Source organism: Hetaerina americana, unplaced genomic scaffold (assembly GCF_022747635.1).
Source record: "Hetaerina americana unplaced genomic scaffold, ioHetAmer1.1.p SCAF_11, whole genome shotgun sequence".
In the NCBI taxonomy this organism is placed as follows: Eukaryota; Metazoa; Arthropoda; class Insecta; order Odonata; family Calopterygidae; genus Hetaerina; species Hetaerina americana.
The window spans coordinates 6,239,369-6,258,398 of NW_027286181.1; the positions used below are offsets into that span (position 1 = coordinate 6,239,369).

The 19,030-nt window shown below is 36.0% G+C and overlaps 1 protein-coding gene across 2 annotated transcripts in view; it reads right to left on the bottom strand.

Moving 5' to 3' along the window:
* The window catches only part of LOC139700899 (protein qui-1), a 687,057-nt gene that overhangs the window by 58,004 nt on the left and 610,023 nt on the right, over positions 1–19,030 (bottom strand). For both annotated transcript variants that reach the window (XM_071599348.1, XM_071599346.1), the window contains exon 5: positions 11,013–11,135. In XM_071599348.1, the coding sequence (XP_071455449.1) occupies positions 11,013–11,135 (123 nt within the window). The remainder of the gene's footprint in view (positions 1–11,012; positions 11,136–19,030) is intronic.

Below are 19,030 nucleotides of genomic sequence, written 5' to 3' on the forward strand. Positions count from 1 at the left end.
CAGATGGAGCGAAATGGTTTCCTTCAATAAATAACTGTTTAACGTGTAGAAACTAGACGGTATTATGCAATTTGTAAGGTAAGTAGATCAATAATTTTCCCTCTATATATATATATATATATATATATATATATATATATATATATATATATATATATATATATATATATATTTTTTTTTTCCCCTGCCACGACATTAAACGAAAACACTAAAAGCCAGTACTAAATTTCCTCCATTATTTTCTTCCCGTATAATTTTTGATATAGTGATAATAAATCTAAATAGCTCACATAAATATAGTTTAATTTCGCTCCCCAATTCCTCTTGCCACGTGCTGCATGTGCCATTAAAGTATAAATGAGGACTTTTCTGGCTCATATTCCCAGAGTGTGTGTGAGGAAAAGGAACATTAACGAATAATAAGGAATGTAAAGGACAGAAATGAGAGGATCAATATTTCAAAAGAAAAAGGTTGCCACGGTTTTCCCCATGCCACCACTGTCGATTCTTAACGAAAACACTTGCACTTCCATGCAGATATCAGAATTTGCTATTATTACGCTAATGATTTGGGGCTACTAACGCTTTCACTGTAGATATTATACACAATCGAGTGGATTTGCAGCATTTAAAATGCTAGCATAGATATTTTCGTCGTTTAATGAAGGAATTGAAAGTAAAAATCGAGCACTTCGCCATTAAGATTGGTGATGAAATTCTTAATTATTGCAAGTACATGTATATGGGGGATGTATTTTTTAAAAAATGTGAACATGTACTTGCTTCTTGATTTGATGCACTTTTCCAAAACTATAACTGAAAACATTACAGGAATAAAAAACGCGTCAAAACGTAAATAGAGATTTTTCAAACCTTGAAGTTTGGAGATATTTAAATATACAGCGCAAATCAAAATCTAAATAATACAAAGAGAGAAATCAAAAATTTTAATTATAATATGCATTAAAATGCAACAGCTGAAAAGTGTAAAAATTATTTGCCTTGACCGGGATTTGAACCCGGACATATCATGTCAATCACCAAGATGCCATGAATAAGAACATTTTCAAATGCAATTCAGGATAAACTTGTCTTAATTATCTTTTATTATTCTAAAATAAACTCTTTTATTCAATAATGAGTATAAGTTTCAATTATTATTACAATTAATCACTTTGTATGATTTATTTTGATGTGGTATCAAAATAGGAACAATTATTATAACATGATAATGGCTATAAATGCATACAATTACCTTAAATTTTAATCAACATGAGTGTCGATACTATTTTTTGCAAATGACAGGAGAAATAAAAAAGTAGCAGGAAAATTCCACGAGGAGTGACTCAAGGTGACAATGTGATTCTATTTCTCGCGTGGGATGCATTTAGGATTATATATCCTGGAAGTGGCATTAGTCCCCGTTTTCCAAGTCGGAGATAGAAGTTAATGGAACAAATGGCAATTCTTTCGAGTTTTTCCAAACTACCGTGTGGCCTACTTCTCCAAAAACACACATTAATACCATAAGGCTTCTAAAAACAACACCCGATTTATTCAAGAAGGTCGTTGAGTAGATATGCGGATTGGATGCGGGAATTAAAAAAATAACGCTTTCGCCAAGGGTAAAATTAAACTTTCACCTTGGAGAAATCAAGCACAAAACTCTCGAATAAAAAAAATAATCCCTAGAAACGATGCCTTTTCGGTGCGAAGGCCTTCAAATAAATGAGTTGAAGTCTATTTCATAAATATGCCTTGAGATTTAGAAGTACTCATGAAGGCAGTAGAGGATATTCTTGATTAAATAAGATGACGACCATTGCGACGAGAATATTTTTTACGAGAGTCAAATTCCATTAATATGCGACAGGGGAGGTTTGCCGGGCTGTCTTCCACCCCTTGAGTGCGACTCTCCAAATTTCCAGCTCTGACGATTTTCCTGACTCAGGCTTATTAAAATCCTTGCTATTTGACGTTGACAGGGCGCATGAGTTTGCTCATTCGGTGAAGAGAGAGGGGGAGAAAGTAAAGGGGAGGAGGGAAAGGTCATGCGATGGGAAGACTGTTTTAATGAAATCCAAAGGCGATTATAATTTATCACTTCCTGACGTTAGGAAACACAAAAATATATCAGTAAAGAGCTGTAACCAATTCATTTAACAGCGATCCTTTCCAACATTTTCCGGTGAACTTATTCGCCATTATGAGTCGGCGTTTAAGTTTTCAAAATATTCCATGTACAAATGAATAAGTAATTTAATCAGTTCAAATCCACTACATGAATTTGTGGAACGTCGATCTTAGCAAAAACGTTCCTATAAACTCACGTCTCGGGTTTAAGCTATTATATTACACACATTATTTAATTAATTATCCCTAATTATTTTTTAGTTTGCAGCTAGTTGTTATTAAGGTAAATTCCTTTTGAAAAGCCATCAAATAAATAATTGATTTTCAGGAAAATTTTTTCCAACATTAATTCATAATTATTGACGGCCAAAACCGAAAGTAGAAGATAGATCTTCAAAATATTGCTTAAAATATGTGGGATATTAAATTCCACTGGACACCGGATACATGGACACAAAAATGGTTCGGAAATAGAAACAGCTACATGCAGAATATTGTAACCTTTTATTTTTTAATTTTTCAAGAAATGTCCATGGAAATGATGACAGATTTCCACTATTTTCATATGATTTTTATCCTCTTAGATATCAATATTTCATGGTATATACGAGGGTCATCCGGAAAGTAGTACCCGTTCGTGCCGCATGAAGTGCTGACGACGCGAGTAGCCGCTGGACGAGGTCAGATAGCTTCAGTGGCTTGTCTGCCTTCTCTGAGCCAAGTTGCGTGACGCTAGCATTGCCTGTGTTGTTTCTGTGATTGTTTACAATGTTTAAAAAAATTGAGAACGCCGCCAGTTGTGAAGTGAGGGCAGTGATTAAATTCCTCAATGCAAGAAACGTTCGCCCATGTGATATTCATCGCCAATTAAAGGAGGTGTATGGAGACAATGTAATGGACGAGTCGTCTGTTCGGCGGTGGTGTCGCAACTTCAACATGGGGAGGGGGAACACACACGACGATGAGCGTTCGGGGAGACCGTCTGTCATTACAGACCAACTGGTGAGCTCAGTTGACGAATTCGTGAGGAACGATCGGCGCGTCACAATTGATGACATCTGTGAGCATTTTCCCAATGTTTCTCGAACAATTGTTCATGAAATTGTTAAACACCATCTGCATTATGCAAAAATTTGTGCAAGATGGGTCCCTCGCGTATCTCAATGAGCTGGCGGCGAAGGACTATGCAGCAGGAATACAGAAACTTGTCACACGTTATGACAAATGCCTTAATTTGCTTGGAGATTATGTTGAGAAGTAGTTTAAAGTATCCTCTTTCAAATAAAATTTTTTATGTTTGTTAATATTTACTTTTGTGTCTTTATTTCACGAACGGGTACTACTTTCCGGATGACCCTCGTACATTACCTAACCAATTTAAAGCCCGAGAAAATGTATGCTCTACTAATTTATTGAAAGACAATATTCACAGATAGTTAAACGTACGGCTAAGTCTGTAAAGCAATCTAATTCCACTACCAACCTGTTTATAAAAGTCGATTTTAATAGACGAATAGGGACTGACTAAAAGCCATTTTACCCGACACTCGACGCAAACTACAGTAGGCGGTACACAGCCCTTGACATTTTTTACCAAAGTTTAATGATGGCCAAAAATGGTGCATTATATACGCACCTACATCCATACCACAAAGCGAAAGATGATTTGCAAACTAAGACATTTCTAGTAAATTAGAATCCGTATCCTCCGTATTGGAGGATTAGCCAAAGGTAAGCAGGTAATCTGAACCGCCTGACTTGCTGCAACTTAATTCTTTTTCTTAACCTGACTCAGAGAAAATCTCTGTTAATTATTCCCAAAAGCCATAAACTGATGAAAAATACATAACAATATATACTATTTGTTCTCGTGGTTATTTTCATCGTAATACATAGCAGGCAAGCAATAGTGTAATTTGAGTAATTCGAACCATCATCAGCATCTTCATTATCGTCTAATGAGGAGATTGGTCGGAATTATCAACTATATATATATATATATATATATATATATATATATAATATATATATATATATATATATATATATATATATATATATATATATATATATATATATATATATATATATATATATATATATATATATATATATGCATGTATAATAAACAAATTAAAAATCCCCTTTATATCTTTTGTGTGAAAAATAAAAAAGGGGCCATCTTTCTTAATAGAGAAAATTATAAAAAAGAGAAGAAGATGAGTAAGTCCCTTGCAACTCGATGCATTAAAACTATGAGAGGATTTTTTTCTTTTTCACCCTTGAATTGGGATTGCTAGAGTTTAGAAACTGTGTGAAAATTAGGGAATATATCTGAAACGAAAATCTTCTCTCATTTTCAAGAATGAAAAACCCTAAAATATCTCGTCAACGCATTCCTTTTTTGTGATAACCTGTAGAGATAGCCACGAAAATTTTGTGAATTACTGTATTAATACAGTTTAGCTCAATAAATAAAATTATTTCATTTCGAACAGACACTCTAATCTGAAACTGCCATACGATAGAGTATTAATGTGTCAACACAAGAAACGGGGCAACCGCGGATGGCTGCTCTAATTAAATTCTTTATTAGATCACCTGTTCAGATAAGAATGTTGATGTTGATATAAATATGAATACATCGGCCTTTGGCCTTCCATAACATCATTACCAGAGATGTTTAAATGCCATAAGTTCATCACAAAGGCGGGCAAATTGAGAGGAGCACGGGTGGAGGAAAATGTTGCCGTCACGCTATTAATGATTTTCAAAGGGTTCAGAATGCGAGGAGGACCGAATTTCAGGGGCGCAGAGAAGAGGGCTCGTGCGATAGTTCTGAAAGAGGACGAAGGGGGGAGAAAGAGGGGGGAGAGCTGAGGGGAAGGGGTAGGGTCTTGGACGTAAACCTCGTAGTAGTTAACGAAGAGGGAATTTTCTTATGGTTTCTGGTTTCGTGGCCCTGGTAGAGGTGGATGTCTGGGGGGGGGGGGAACTCCTAACCGCTGACCGAGGACGCATCAACTCAGCAGGGCCCACGGTAAGGCCAACAAACGACCATTCACAGCCCCCTTCCCCGCCTTCCGTCTACCTCACTCCCCCCTCTCTCACAAGCATCATTCCCTCCCCAGCGGCAACCTTTCTATTCGCCCACCAGCCCAAGATTTATCCTTGTTCCCCTTTCTCCAGCATCCGACCCTAATGCCTCTGAATACGCGCTCAGCGGTGTTCGTGCCCCTTTTCAACTACCACTTATTTCTTAGCTAACATTTCATCTATCGGAAACGATCTAGAAATATATTTCCCTTTCAGTTTTGGTATTCTTACAGTTTTTTATTCCCATTAAACAATTTAATAAGAATACTTGAAAAGCCAATTGTCACTTTTAACAAAGCGTAAAACATTCAGTATTATCTTTACCTTAACAGTTCATTTTCGTTACCGTCATCAGTATTTAAATCCTAAGATTGATTTACGGCGACCCTCCATTCTACTCTATTTAATGTCAATAGCCTCAATCCTTGATACACTCTCTGTTTTATGTTCTTCTTAATTTGTCTAATCTACATTCTCTTAGTCTATCTCGTGGAATCTTCCCTTATAATTTTCCTTCTATTATATTCCGCATCAATTCATTGTGCGGAATATCAATGTTCATCCAATCCATCTATTTCTTCCTTGTCGTAGATTTCTCCATATATTCCTATCTTCTTCTGCTCTTCTATACTATATACTTCCTCGATCCTTAGCTTATCTGTCCAATTAATCTTAATCTTCAGCATTCTCCTCCAGCACCATGTTTCAAAGGCTTCTATTTTTCGGTGGTCTACTTTTCCAATGTTCCAACTCTCGGAACCATAGAGAGTCATGCTCCACACGAAAGTCTTGACAAATTGCTTCCTTGTTTCCAGACTTATGTTTTTTCCACATAGTAATGTCTTCTTCTTGATGAATGCGTTCTTAGCTTGGCCTATTCTTCGCTTGATGTTGGTCGAGCTTCTTCCATCCCATGTAATTCTGCTGCCCAAATAGATTTAGGATTCCACTTGCTCTAGTCTCACCCCTCGAATTGTGATATCTGCATTCAGATTCTCTCTTCCACACACAAGGATTTTAGTTTTTTCTTGTTGATGTTCATATTATTTTAACCCAGTACTTGATACATAGCTCCTGGAATTGCAGGTCCTCTCATGTTTTCGCCAATACTGCGATGTCGCCTGCAAACCCGAGCATGTTGATTTCTTCTCCATTTCTTCTCCTTGACTCCTTTAATACCCAATTCTTGTGTTTCTTTTATTGCCTCTTCCAGGTATACGTTGAATGTTGCTGGCGAGAGGTCGCCTCTTTGTCTTACTTCTTTGTTTCTTTTGGCTTCGATTTTTCTTCCATTTCTAGTTTGTATTGTTGTAACCTGATTCTTGCAGAGGTTATGGATAATTCTTATGTCCCTTTAGTCCAATCCAAGCGCTTCTAGTATCTTGAATACCCTGTTCCATTCGACAATGCAGAAGACCCTCTCAAAGCCCACGAATGGAACGTGTAATGGCTTTTTTACGTGTCTCATTTTTTCGGCGAGGACTCTCAAGCTGAGAATTGCCTCTCTTGCTCCTCGGTTTTTTTTAATCCGAATTGGTTTTCTGAGAGGCCTTCTTCTATTCTTTGGCTAACCATCCAAGCAAGGATTTTTGATACTTGAGTCACCAGGCTCAATTTTCTTTGCTGTTTGCTATTATCTATTTTCGGTTTCCACGGTATTGCAATCATCATACTTTTCTCGAAGTCTTCTAATATCCTTCCGCAGTCATCAGCTATCTTTAATTATTACATGGAGGGCCTTCTGCACTTTGTCACCAAGTGCCTTGATTTTTCATCCGCTAATTTTGTCAATTCTTGGTGCCTTGTTGTTTCTCAGGTCCGATACGGATCTCTCTCGAATTCGCTTCTTAATAGCTGCGGACCCCAATCGTCTTTACATATCAAGCGTTCTTTCTTTAATTGAACGATCTTCTAGTGTTTTGGGAGCTAAATAGAGTACGTCAATGTGAACCTTCCATCCTTTCCCAATGTCGTCGTCATCTATTAGTATTTTTCCATTAGCGACTCGGATTTTTTGCGATTTTGTTTTTCTTTCCCTAAATTTCCTCTTAACTAGTTAATAAGCCATCATTGATTTCCTCGTAGCAGCATTCTTTTAGTTATTCATTTACCTTCTTGCACTCTCGTATCCACAACTGTTTGTTTACATAAGTCTTCTTCACTCTCATTTCTTGGATTCTTTTATTTTCTTCTGTCATCACTGAGACCTCTTATGTCAGCTGTTATCCATATGTTCTGAGATGCTACTATCTTACTAACAATTAGCTTAAATGTAAAGTTGGTAATTATATTCTTCATTTCTTTCCATCTACTGTCAGTGCTGGTATTACCATTATTTCTTTCTACTTCCATTTTGATGGCCTTGGCGAACTTTTCTCTCGCGTTCTTTTCTTCCAGTATCTTTGGGTTCCATCTGGGCTGCTGTGTCTCCTTCTTCAACTTCTTTCATTGCAGTCTGTTGTCCCACCCAGAGATCCGATTGGGGGACTAGTTTACCTCCGGCATATTTTACCGGAAAGCCATCTTGTCATATTTGAATACAAGGCTGCTATTCTAGGGAGAATCGTGGTACTGTGTCCGATGCTGTGAACTTCACTCTCGCCCACAGTTATAGCTGATGCCGGGCGGGCCCACGCAGAGTGCCCGGCATCCACTGCTTTAACGATGAAACTTCTGCCTTTGCCATGTGTTCAGTGTTCTATTTTTCTCGTTGCCTCGTTCCGAAATACTATTATTGTATTTTTCCTACCAACGTGTAGCTGCTTCGTTTCGAAGCAACATTAACTGATGTTTTCTTAATTGAAAAATTTTCGCCGGCCAAGGGAACTGGCGACTTTCAGAATCATAAGCAGGCATACTACCTCCGGTCTACCCCGGCCCCACTTATTGTTACATAAATTTATTTTTCCGTTTGTACAATAGGAAAAATTGCGACAAGTGGCACTATTTTTCCTTTTCCTCTCGTAAAACTCGTTTATATATAAAATAGCGTTTATGGACCTTTAAGTAATTAGGTATCTCGATGAATGGCCAAAGAGTTTCAGTTGTTGTCTGTTCAAACCCTGAATATCCATTTCTAGAACCAAGCTGAGAAATTTGCTTCATCCTAAAACTCTCCAAGTGATGGAATAGCCGTTGGTAAATTACTTAAACCTCTGAATATGGGAATTTCAGCTGGGTAAGATACATCTAAGTTCTTGACCCTCAACGACAATCACTATTTCTTAAATAGATATACCAAGAATGCAATTAAAATAGAGGTGAGTTAGGGGTTGGTGGCAATGTCAAACAAAATGTTCGATATTTCAACTAAAAGAATTTTTACGGCATTTTTCTAAAGCGTGGAATTTGATTATTCTATTTGGTACCTTTCATGTTACTCTCCGTCTCTCCTAAACCCAAGCTTCCTCCCTTTTTTACCCTAATGGATGAAAGAAATATCCAATCGGCATCAATCGATTGACTCCGGAGTGGCTTCTGTACGCACGAGAATGTAGTGGAACGTCTTTGCCGTTGGGTCTGTCACTCCTCGCTGTCAATATCGTGAACGCGAAGTAATTCCATTTACGTTCAGAAAGCAGTCACCTTTTACACTGGTGACTTTATCGGCTGACATTTTGCATGCAACGCACAAGGAAGGAGGCAGTTTGTCCTCTGATATCGAACTTAACAGAACTAATAGAAATGAGGAAAAGCGAGATGAGCGGAAAAGCCGACTTTGTCACTAAATTTGTGATTCTATGACATTGTTATTTTGACACATATACAATTCATACCGATTGAATGAATTTCGTATTATTTAGGGTGGAAAACAAAATACTGAGAATTTTTAGTAAGTATGAATCCATAAGACATGGATTACCTACGGACACAAATTTGGACAGTGGTGGTCACGTGATAGTATAATGGTGACAATTGAGTGGTCATATATAAGTATACGAGATTTATAATGTTGTGAATGGCTGAACTAAAATTTTATAAAAGCACATAATGTTAGATCACATAAATAAAAAAATGCCTCTGTGTGACAAATATATCTCAACAACAAATTCAGGTATGAGTTTACATATTTCACACGATTAAATAACAGATATCGTGACGAAAAAATGAAATAAAATAGCAATTCTGCAAATGTAATCATATGATTTATTGCTCTTTTCAATTTTTCTATTTAATATTCATCCAAAACGTGAGTAAATATGCATATTTATTTTTATGAATGTAGTTTCGTTCATTTATACCTTTTACATGCATATACTCCTGTGGGACTTGGAAACCTTTGTATAGCGCGGTTAACCACACATGAAATAATAACACGAATGATTAATCATATTTATTCAAAATATTATTTAAAGCGTGAGTATTATTTTCTTAAATCGTAAAAATTGTAATTGAAACGAGAAAACTTGGCTTTTCCACATGTAAGTTTTTTATTTACTTAATGAATATTAAGAATGAATGAAATTTACTCAAGTAAATAAAAAAAATATATGTGGAAAAGCCAAGTTGTCTAATTTCAATTTCAATATGAAGATTTTCCATCAAGTGACGCCAGAAACGGTTTAATTCGTAAAAATTGATTTATATCATCTTACGCTAATCGATTAAAGGCGATTTATGCTTATCGATTACAAAATACTTCTAAAATTAAATATTTATATTTGGAATTTTAGCGTTGTCATAAAATGTTTTCATAAATTCATCTAAAGAACGTATTTAGAGTATACGAAGGGAAGGAACGAGTGATTATGCAAATATTAAAGTGACATTCAGGATGGAATCTTCTGCCAGGTTAGTATAATAGGTTCTGTCTCCGATCAATAGTATGAATGTCGCAGTTGGTCTCGGTGGATATGGATGATGAACAAAAGCACGCTGTTCATTCAAACTTTGTGAAAGTTAATTGCAAGCCAAATTTAGCTTGATGCTGGAAAAATACTGTAAAGTTTGATTGACGGTAACCAGATACTATACTTGAAAGATGCTTCGCGATATTTAGAATAAATTGATGAAAGGACAAAAACAAAAAGTATGGGTTTATTAGGTATATCGAAACAATTCCTGAATTCATAGGACATTAATTAGCTCTCAAATTAACTTGAAAGTATACTTCATTTCAAAATTTTCTCTAACAATTATTATATATGATTCGCTATTGGCTCGAAAAAATGCATCCCCACATGCAAAAAGGAATATTTTGAAAATGTGAACGTAAAGGTAAATAATTATCCGCTAATTCCTCTTGCAATATAAAGCAGATATTTTACAGTGTTTCCGGGCATAAATGACAAGCAAATACTACGTCGGGGGAATTGTTACCTCAATTTAACCTGGCATAAGTGAACCTTTTCATAATTCCAATAAATATCCCTAGATATAACCTAATGGTGCTGCTAATTGATTTTTAAAATCGAAAAAAAGAGGTATTCATAAACTATTTAGAAGGAAACCGGGGTTATTGAGGGAAAAATGGCACATGCACTGCTCCAAAATTAATTAAGTAAGTACTTGGTGGAGATAGTAAATATTCGGTTTAAACGTTAGTATTCAACCTAATTATTCTATGCGAGTGAAACTTTGTGGGTTATTGGATTAACGAAATCAACCAATCGTAAATTTAATTCGTTATAATAATAAAGAATGTAAAGTTGGTAATACTTGCAGAGAATTGAAATCATATATATTCACAATCATAAATGACTGAAAGTGGCACAGAAATAAATGGCTCATCAATTTAAATAATAAATAACTAGATACTTCAGTAATGAAATTTCGTGACTTACAATGAAGAAGCATCCCTTTGAGTATCGTCTGCACTCTGAAATTTCATTCAGGTGATCTGCAAAAAGTTGTCCGTCCAATGTGATGTCATAGCCCACGCCATAGTGCATGTCCACAAACTCCACCTGCCGTCAGAGAAGAAAAACATCAATATTAAAATAAGTTGTTTGCCAAGAGTTTTAATTTTAAGTTTCTCAGGACATATAAAACAATATTTAATGCAATTTTAAGAATTAACATTAGCTTTAGTATTAAAAAAGAGTTACAGTGAAAAGTAAATGTATATTCCAGAAATTTAAAATCCACAGATATTTAATTTCCAGAAAATGGGTGTGAAATGTATTATTCACTTAACCCGGAGAGTTCTCTTGTAGTTCCAGTGTAGTAGCTCCTTACAAACAAGAAGATACATTAGAATGAAAAAGTATATGAAAAAAGTACAATGCAATAAATAAAAATATCAGTTGAGAGCCCTTTTTCCCACGTGAGCACTGCGCAGCCTGCACAGACTGATCGACGCCTTATTTCGTCGGGAAGATTCTTTGATGAAAAAGTGGTCAATTAAGATCACTGACTAGCCGTAAAGATCTCAAGTTTACCAGTGAGTAATTTGGTCCAATTTAAGAGTGCATTCTTCTTATTCTTTGAATGGAGTGAGACACATAAAAATAAAATAATGACGTACTAAGAGTCACATCCAGGTGTAGGTACTCTAAAACAAATGTTTACCTACGAAATATTTACTGAACTGGTATAAACCGAAAAAGGATGAAAATAGACAAAATGTTTTTCATGAATTGACACGATCCTCTATTCCATAACAAGATAGAGTATTGTAATAATTCCATATTCTGTTAGTCTGAGAAACTTAGTCTTCCATCGCCAAGAGAAAACAAATTCGCAATATTGAACTATCGATGACCTGAATTAAACCTTACACACTGAATTATTTTAATGTTTTTCCAGCAAATGAAAGAAAAAGGGTAGTAATTTAATTATTCACTGTTTTTCAATAATTGAATGCATTATAAAATCATAAAAGTATTTATAAATAATATTTGCTTTCAAAACAAAAAAAATATGATGCATGGAAACCCTTGACTTCTACATGCCTGATGATGGTATAAAAATATTTTAGAAAGAGGAGATATTACGCATGTGCCGGATCAAACGCACACATATTTTACGTTACTAAGGAAAATCAACAGCATCATACCGGTCTGTAATTCTACGATTGGCTTCCCACATTGATACACTCTATGGATTGATTCCTCGGCAATATTCGTTATAAATTAATAATTCCCATTTTTTACACTTGACACTTTTTACAAGTGATTTCCCAGAAACTTCATTTTTACCGAAAACTTCAATACCTTCATTTTTTCCTGCATCTTGTAAAAAACCTTCATTTATTGCTTCATCCATTCAACATAATAATTTTTCTGATCCCTCCCTCTCTCCCAACTCTGATGATCCAATTATGCGCAAGTATCATGAGGTTTTTTGATTTATTCATCGCATGATCTAGTTATTACTAGATGTTTTCACTCATCATTCCTAATTCGCATACTTTCATGCATGAGCAAATGATTGCATTAGTTTGAATGGGAATGCGAATTTTTTTAAAGCAATAAAATCTATCGACTAGACCGGAGTTTTAAATTCCTCGACGTTTGGATCTAAATATTTAGCTAGTTTGGTTATCGAGGCACTATTTACGCGGTCACATTTATTTTCAAAACCACAATTCTTAAAGAGAAACACCATTCATGCATTCATGCATTCACCATTCATTAAATTCACCATTCATGCATTGGATTACGCAAATATATCTACAGTCATTAACGTAATCATCCCGAGAAAAAACGAGAGAATAAAGGTGATTTTGGATAACGCGAATTCATTTATTTTGCGAAATCCTCGCAATATGGTTCATTTAAGCGGATGACTCTGTAATAATAACTGCCTTGGTATAACTCGCAGTTATTTGAATTTATAGCTGGGATTAATCTGCATAGAATGAAAAACATAACATGATGCTTTGATGACGGCCTTGAGGGATTATTTAAATTAATTGAACTTAGAATTATTATTATTTTATTCCAATCTAAAACTTCAAGTCTTTTTGACTAATCGTTCCCATAATAAATATTTCCTTGAAGCACGCATTCCTTCATGAACGACTCTTAATGGTTTCTCACTCTTAATCAACAAAACATTAATATGCCTATGATCATACCTGATTCGGCCTCGTAGCCACTTGCCCATGCAAAAGTCTTTACATGGGTTTTTATTCGGTACACAAGCTCTTGCATCGTAAAATGGACGATTCAAGTTGTACGCATGTATTAATAAATAAATTGCGGTTTATTTACATAAATATGACATGTATGTTTGAAGGACTTTATAAATTAGAATTCGAAAGTTTTAAAATTAATAAATTGTGCAATTTTAAAAATTAATACAAATGAAAATTATTTGGATTTGAATAGCAAAAATTAAATTCCTGGTTTGACAACATACCCAAACGTTATGGAAATTCCTAGGTTATGGACCGCCATGAACGTCCGATGAACCCAAATATTATGAAATATGGAAAAGAAAGTCATATAAAACAGTTGTAACTGCGCTAAAAGCGTTTAATACGAGGTAGGTTCTCCTCGTGATGAAAATAATCTCGAAGAGAAAAGCCTGACTGGTTATGCAACACTCAATACTGATATAATATGTGTGTAACGTATGCTGCAGGATACAGAAGTAGCATTAATGGGTGAAACGGCACCGTAAGAAAGATCAGAGAAAAATCGTGTATTGTTTTTGTCACGGATTCATTAACTCTTGTCATTTAATGCCAGGTATAGCTTTTTTTAGGCTAACGAAAAATCAAGGGCCAACATAAGTTTTATGATTTTTCTCTTTGAAAATTAATTTGGTACTAAATCTTGTTTAGACAAATACCTAACAGAACTTGGATTGTGAATAATTCACTAAGTAGTACTTAATGGAGGAAGGTTCAATTAGACTGCTGCTAAATTAATGCATGTACCAGGCATTTATTGCGGAACTCTTTACCGCTATATTACGCATTACGTTTTCTCATAGCCTACGGGAATACATAATATAACATGGACTATAGTGCTGTCCAAGTATATTTTTAGAGCGTAATTAAAATGGATTTATCGACCATTTTCTATGTGATTGAATAGAAAACATTTTACATTCGTATATTAAATTTTTCTAACAAAAAACCATTCTTAATTCACAAAATTTGTAATACATTCACTTTATGAAAATATGTCCAAAAAGGCAATAATTCAAGGAGAAAAATAAAAATATTTTTAAAAAAGGAAATGATTTTTTCAATAAAAATTTTTATCCATCTCATTAAAACCTGATATTGTAAAAAAAACTATAATGGCTCCTTTTAGCTTACAGTTAAGGTACCTTTTGCAAGATAATACTAATAACATTGGAAGAAAAAACCCTTTCTTGGATAATGTACGCTTAGACTCGAAGGTAACATTAAATATTTTGATCAACATTAAAGGAAGAACATGTGGTAAATGATAAATGAAATTGCTATAAATATGAAGGCATATTGAAAAAATTCAAGATTGTCGGTTCAAGCCTTTCCTTTTTGAGAAATTTCATCAAAATAAAACGGGCATTCATGGAAATTTGGGGTAAAAATCTAATAACATCTAGTTTGTAGCCTCCTGGGGCTCCCAGTTAGACACACCTGTTTCCTGAATCTTCCTGGGAAAAGCTCTTCTCGGTAGCTCCAATAGGTAATGCTCGGTACGCACCGTTTCCAGGCCGCCACCAGCGTCAATTGCCTCGTCCTACCTCTCCTAAGGGAGGCTTTTAATTCACACCCTTCCTCCCATTCCGCACCGGGCAACTCATTCTATTCCTTTAATCCTATCGACCAAGAGAGCTCCCTCTCTCCCCTTCCTCTTACTCTCGGGATCCCCACCTGCTCGTCGGAAGAAAGACATCCCCTTGGAGTCGCAAGCACCTGCCGCTGCTAAACCCAATACTACCGTCTAAGAAGGCGCCGGGACTATTTGAGACAGCGAAGCAAGAACACTCGGCACGGTTTGTTATTTTCCGGAAGGAACTAACGAAGTATGATGGGTGGAGGGAGACGAGACGCCGAGGTCACGTTGGGAAGAAATATTCTGAAGATAATTTAGTTCGTCTTTCACTTCCTGTCATCCGGAAGTGGATACTAAGAGCTTCCTCATCTCCTCAGCAATCCAAAGTAAGTCGCCAATTTCAATAAGTCTGATCTTTTTAATAAGAGCAGAGGTATAACAAAAACTAATAACTTCATTCCCTGAAATGAAAGATAGTTCTTGTGATTGCTCATGATTTATTTTGAAGCCCTGATCATAAGCTATATTGCTACGCTACGTTTGAAAAAAATGGAATAAATATATAATATTATTTTTCGCACAGGATTCACGATTTCATTATGTACACATACATATGGCCATAATATTTCGTCAGCTTGATGTTTAGGGATTTATGTTCTTCTTTAGGCATAAGTGATCAAATATAGATGAAAATAATGAAGACATATTACTATGCACACGCCTCGCATTTCAATTATATTTATGTTGTAGATATAGTCTTAATAGACCAAGGTTTGTGAATTTATATCAAATAAATAAGTTTAAGGAGAATACCTCTAATAAAATACTATTAAGGAAGTTATAACTGATAAAAAAAATGCATAGATTTATTGAAATTCATTAAAATTTTATTGAAAGAAAACCAATGGAAACAGGAAAAATTCTTTGAGTAAGTGATACATATTGAGATGGAAATTTATTACAGAATTGATCACAACAAACCTTCAAATATACATTAAATTAACTATGGTAATTTCGAGAGTAACTTCGATAAAGAAAAAGTTGAATTGTTCAAATAGTGAAATAATGTATCAAACTTTTATTGTGTTGAGATTAAAAAATTGAGATCATAGTATAAATTAAATGCTAATATTATTTTGGTGGTCAGCTGAATTTGGTACAGACTGAATTGTGGATGCTGCCAATCCGCTAAATTGACGAGCCTATTCTTCTTTAATTATTACATACTCTAATTCAAAAACTATTTAATCATTACCTAAAATTAATATTTGATGCAAATCAATCAAACTGATTCTTCTTCCAAATTAATTTTTCCCCTCGTTACCGCCCAAGATAAATTTTTCAAAAATAACTTCTTAACATTTTCTATTGTTTCATGCTTCACTTCGTGGAAGTATTTAATATCCATACTAAAAAGAAAGACTCGTACTTTTCCACAGATTCTGTGGGAGTAGGAGTCTTTCTTTTTAGTATGATTCTTAACATTTACTGGTGAATCCCTCCTTTTCATAGCCATTTTTCTTTCCCATATTAATATATTGATGATTCACTTTATCCAAGTATATTACAAAATTCATACAAAAAATCCCCGCTCTATAGCTCATAAGCATTTCAGTTTCCTAACTGCTATCTACCATTTCTGTTTCCTTTTTACATGAAATATTTTCTTCTCAATATTTGAGCTTAATTTACAATTAAAGATACATTTTTAAAGACTCCATAATGCTCGGTTATTTTCATCGGTAGTTATGTTAAACGAATATTTTTGATGAATTTAAATGGGAGATACTCACTCAACTCATGGTAAAGCATAACAGTATTTCCCCAATTTGATTATATAACTCGTAAAGAGCAATTGCTTTACGAATGGTACGTTTCAGCATATAGGAATAAAATACTCCACCCAAGGGTAAAATAATGCTTCTGATAAAAGTAAATATTCTGCATCCTTGACATTCAACCCTACTGCGGGGGCAAAACAAAATCGAGACACGATATTTCCGTGCCATCTAACCCTTATAGAACGACGCGACCTCCCGGGAAGGAACAGACTTGGATGGAAGGAACGCATATATACTTACTTTAGTGTGAAAGGAAGGCATGGAGGGACTGCGAACGATCCGGTTCGGGACAAGGACTCGAGCATAATAAATTCAACCCGACCGCAAACAACGCAGGATCCCATTTCACCCCAAGTGGGAGTGAGTCGCCGAGTCCCAGAGTACTTTCCGACAATTTCTTGGATCCGTCGGGAGGCAAGAGTGGAGCGAACGGGGGATGGAGAGGCTGGTGGGTGGGTGGTTGAACAGGGGTGTAGGCAGCGCGGGGGGCGAGAGGGGCAAGCTGCTGCACCTGACATCGGATGGCATTCGCCTCGAAATAAGGAGGTGGAGGAGAAGAGGGCACTCAGCCCGTCCACTTCGCTCCCCCTTCCCCAGTTCCCTCTCAACCCCTTCTCCTCCGGCCACCCCTCACTCCACAGGAGGAGAACGACTGCAAACTCAATTTCGCTGACCTATTGCGTTGGCTTCCCTCCACCCATCCCGTGGCACAACCGACCCCTTTCTCTCCGAACCTACGACCTCTCGCCCCGCTATTGTTGTCTCGGTATACTCACATCCCCCCCACCTCTTCTATCCTACACGGAGCCGAAAAGGCAGGACCTCCATACAAACCCTTTCCTTCCTCCCAATTCGCTCTGCTTCAGGTTTTCTTCGTCCTCTCTCATGGCTCTCTCTATTCCCCGAGTGCACCGTCCCCTCCCGCTGCCTTCTCCCACGATACCCTGCTTCCTCGGTATCCCTCTTCAAAGCCCTCCCGTAGTGCACTAGCACACGGTGTGCCGGTCTTCCCAGAGGCATATCGGCTGCCACGCAAGCATTCTCGAACCCTCCTCCATTCTCTCTTCCCTGCGCCCATTCTCTTCTTCTTCTTCAATTTATATTCGCGACTGTGCTCCCAAGCTTGAGATTTTTTCTCTCTCCCGCACACTACTTTGTTGAAATTCCAATTTCTCGATTAACATTCGCCCAATTGAAGAAAAAAATAAACTGCGCGAGTGCCTACAATGTGGAAGTTTTTTTTACGTTCACGTCCATGATCAGGACGTTTGTGTATATTGTGAGATGATAAAGACAGTCGGCGAGTTCTTCACCCGGAAAGTTAGTTAAAGTGAGTGCCGTATTTCCTCAGGATCTGCGAGTCACCCTGAAGTTGGATGATATTATCTTTAATTTAAAAGCAATTTTCAGCGTTCTTGCAACATACTATTTTCCAATCTTCTGTAAAATATACGTCATTTATTTTACTTCTTCAAGAAATTAATAAAAGAATTATTGAAATTATATAAATAGAATTTTTCAAGGCTTATTATTAAAATTTCGTGGCTAGTTATTACAGTTGATAAAATTACGGTATTTAAAATTGGCTGCGACTTATTGTTGCGTCTAAACTTAGAGAACCATTGATATCAGACCTATGAATCTCTTATAGGACAATGAAATTGCTTCTCAGAGTTTAAATGAGTTTAATTTCTAATAAGGTAGTATAATATAATTTGATATTGCGATAAAATTGTAACAAACAACCATTCTTAAATATAAACCCCCACTGTTGGGAGCAGGTAAATAAGGAATAATATATACCTTACCCCATGACTTTGTTGTGCTCGTGCGACTAATCATCGTTAATTATGAGGAATTTTTTAATGTTGTCACTCATGGAGTACGTTTTAGCTTCCGTATTTTTAGATGAATTTGATGGAATAATTAGCAAAGAGTTTAGTCGTAATCCAGAACCTGCCTTAACTGGTAGGTCATCAATTATCATTTGAGTTAATGCAAATCATTCCATCATTGCCGTCCTTAAATGGGATTAGATACTAGTAGCTGAAAAAACTTCATATATTGATCTAATATCTTTCAAAATTGTGGTAAAATTCAAATGTTTTATGCACATTTACACAAACATGAACTTAGCTCTATAAAACGGCAAATCTATGAGTGCATTTTCCTACCAAATAATGGAGTGAGTGGTCTCTGCGTGTCGTCTTCTTCAAATGAATAGAAAAACAATCTTTCGTTTTTACTCCTAGGTGCTCCTCGAGAAGAGAGTGTGCGGTAGACAAAGAAATAGCTTTTCCG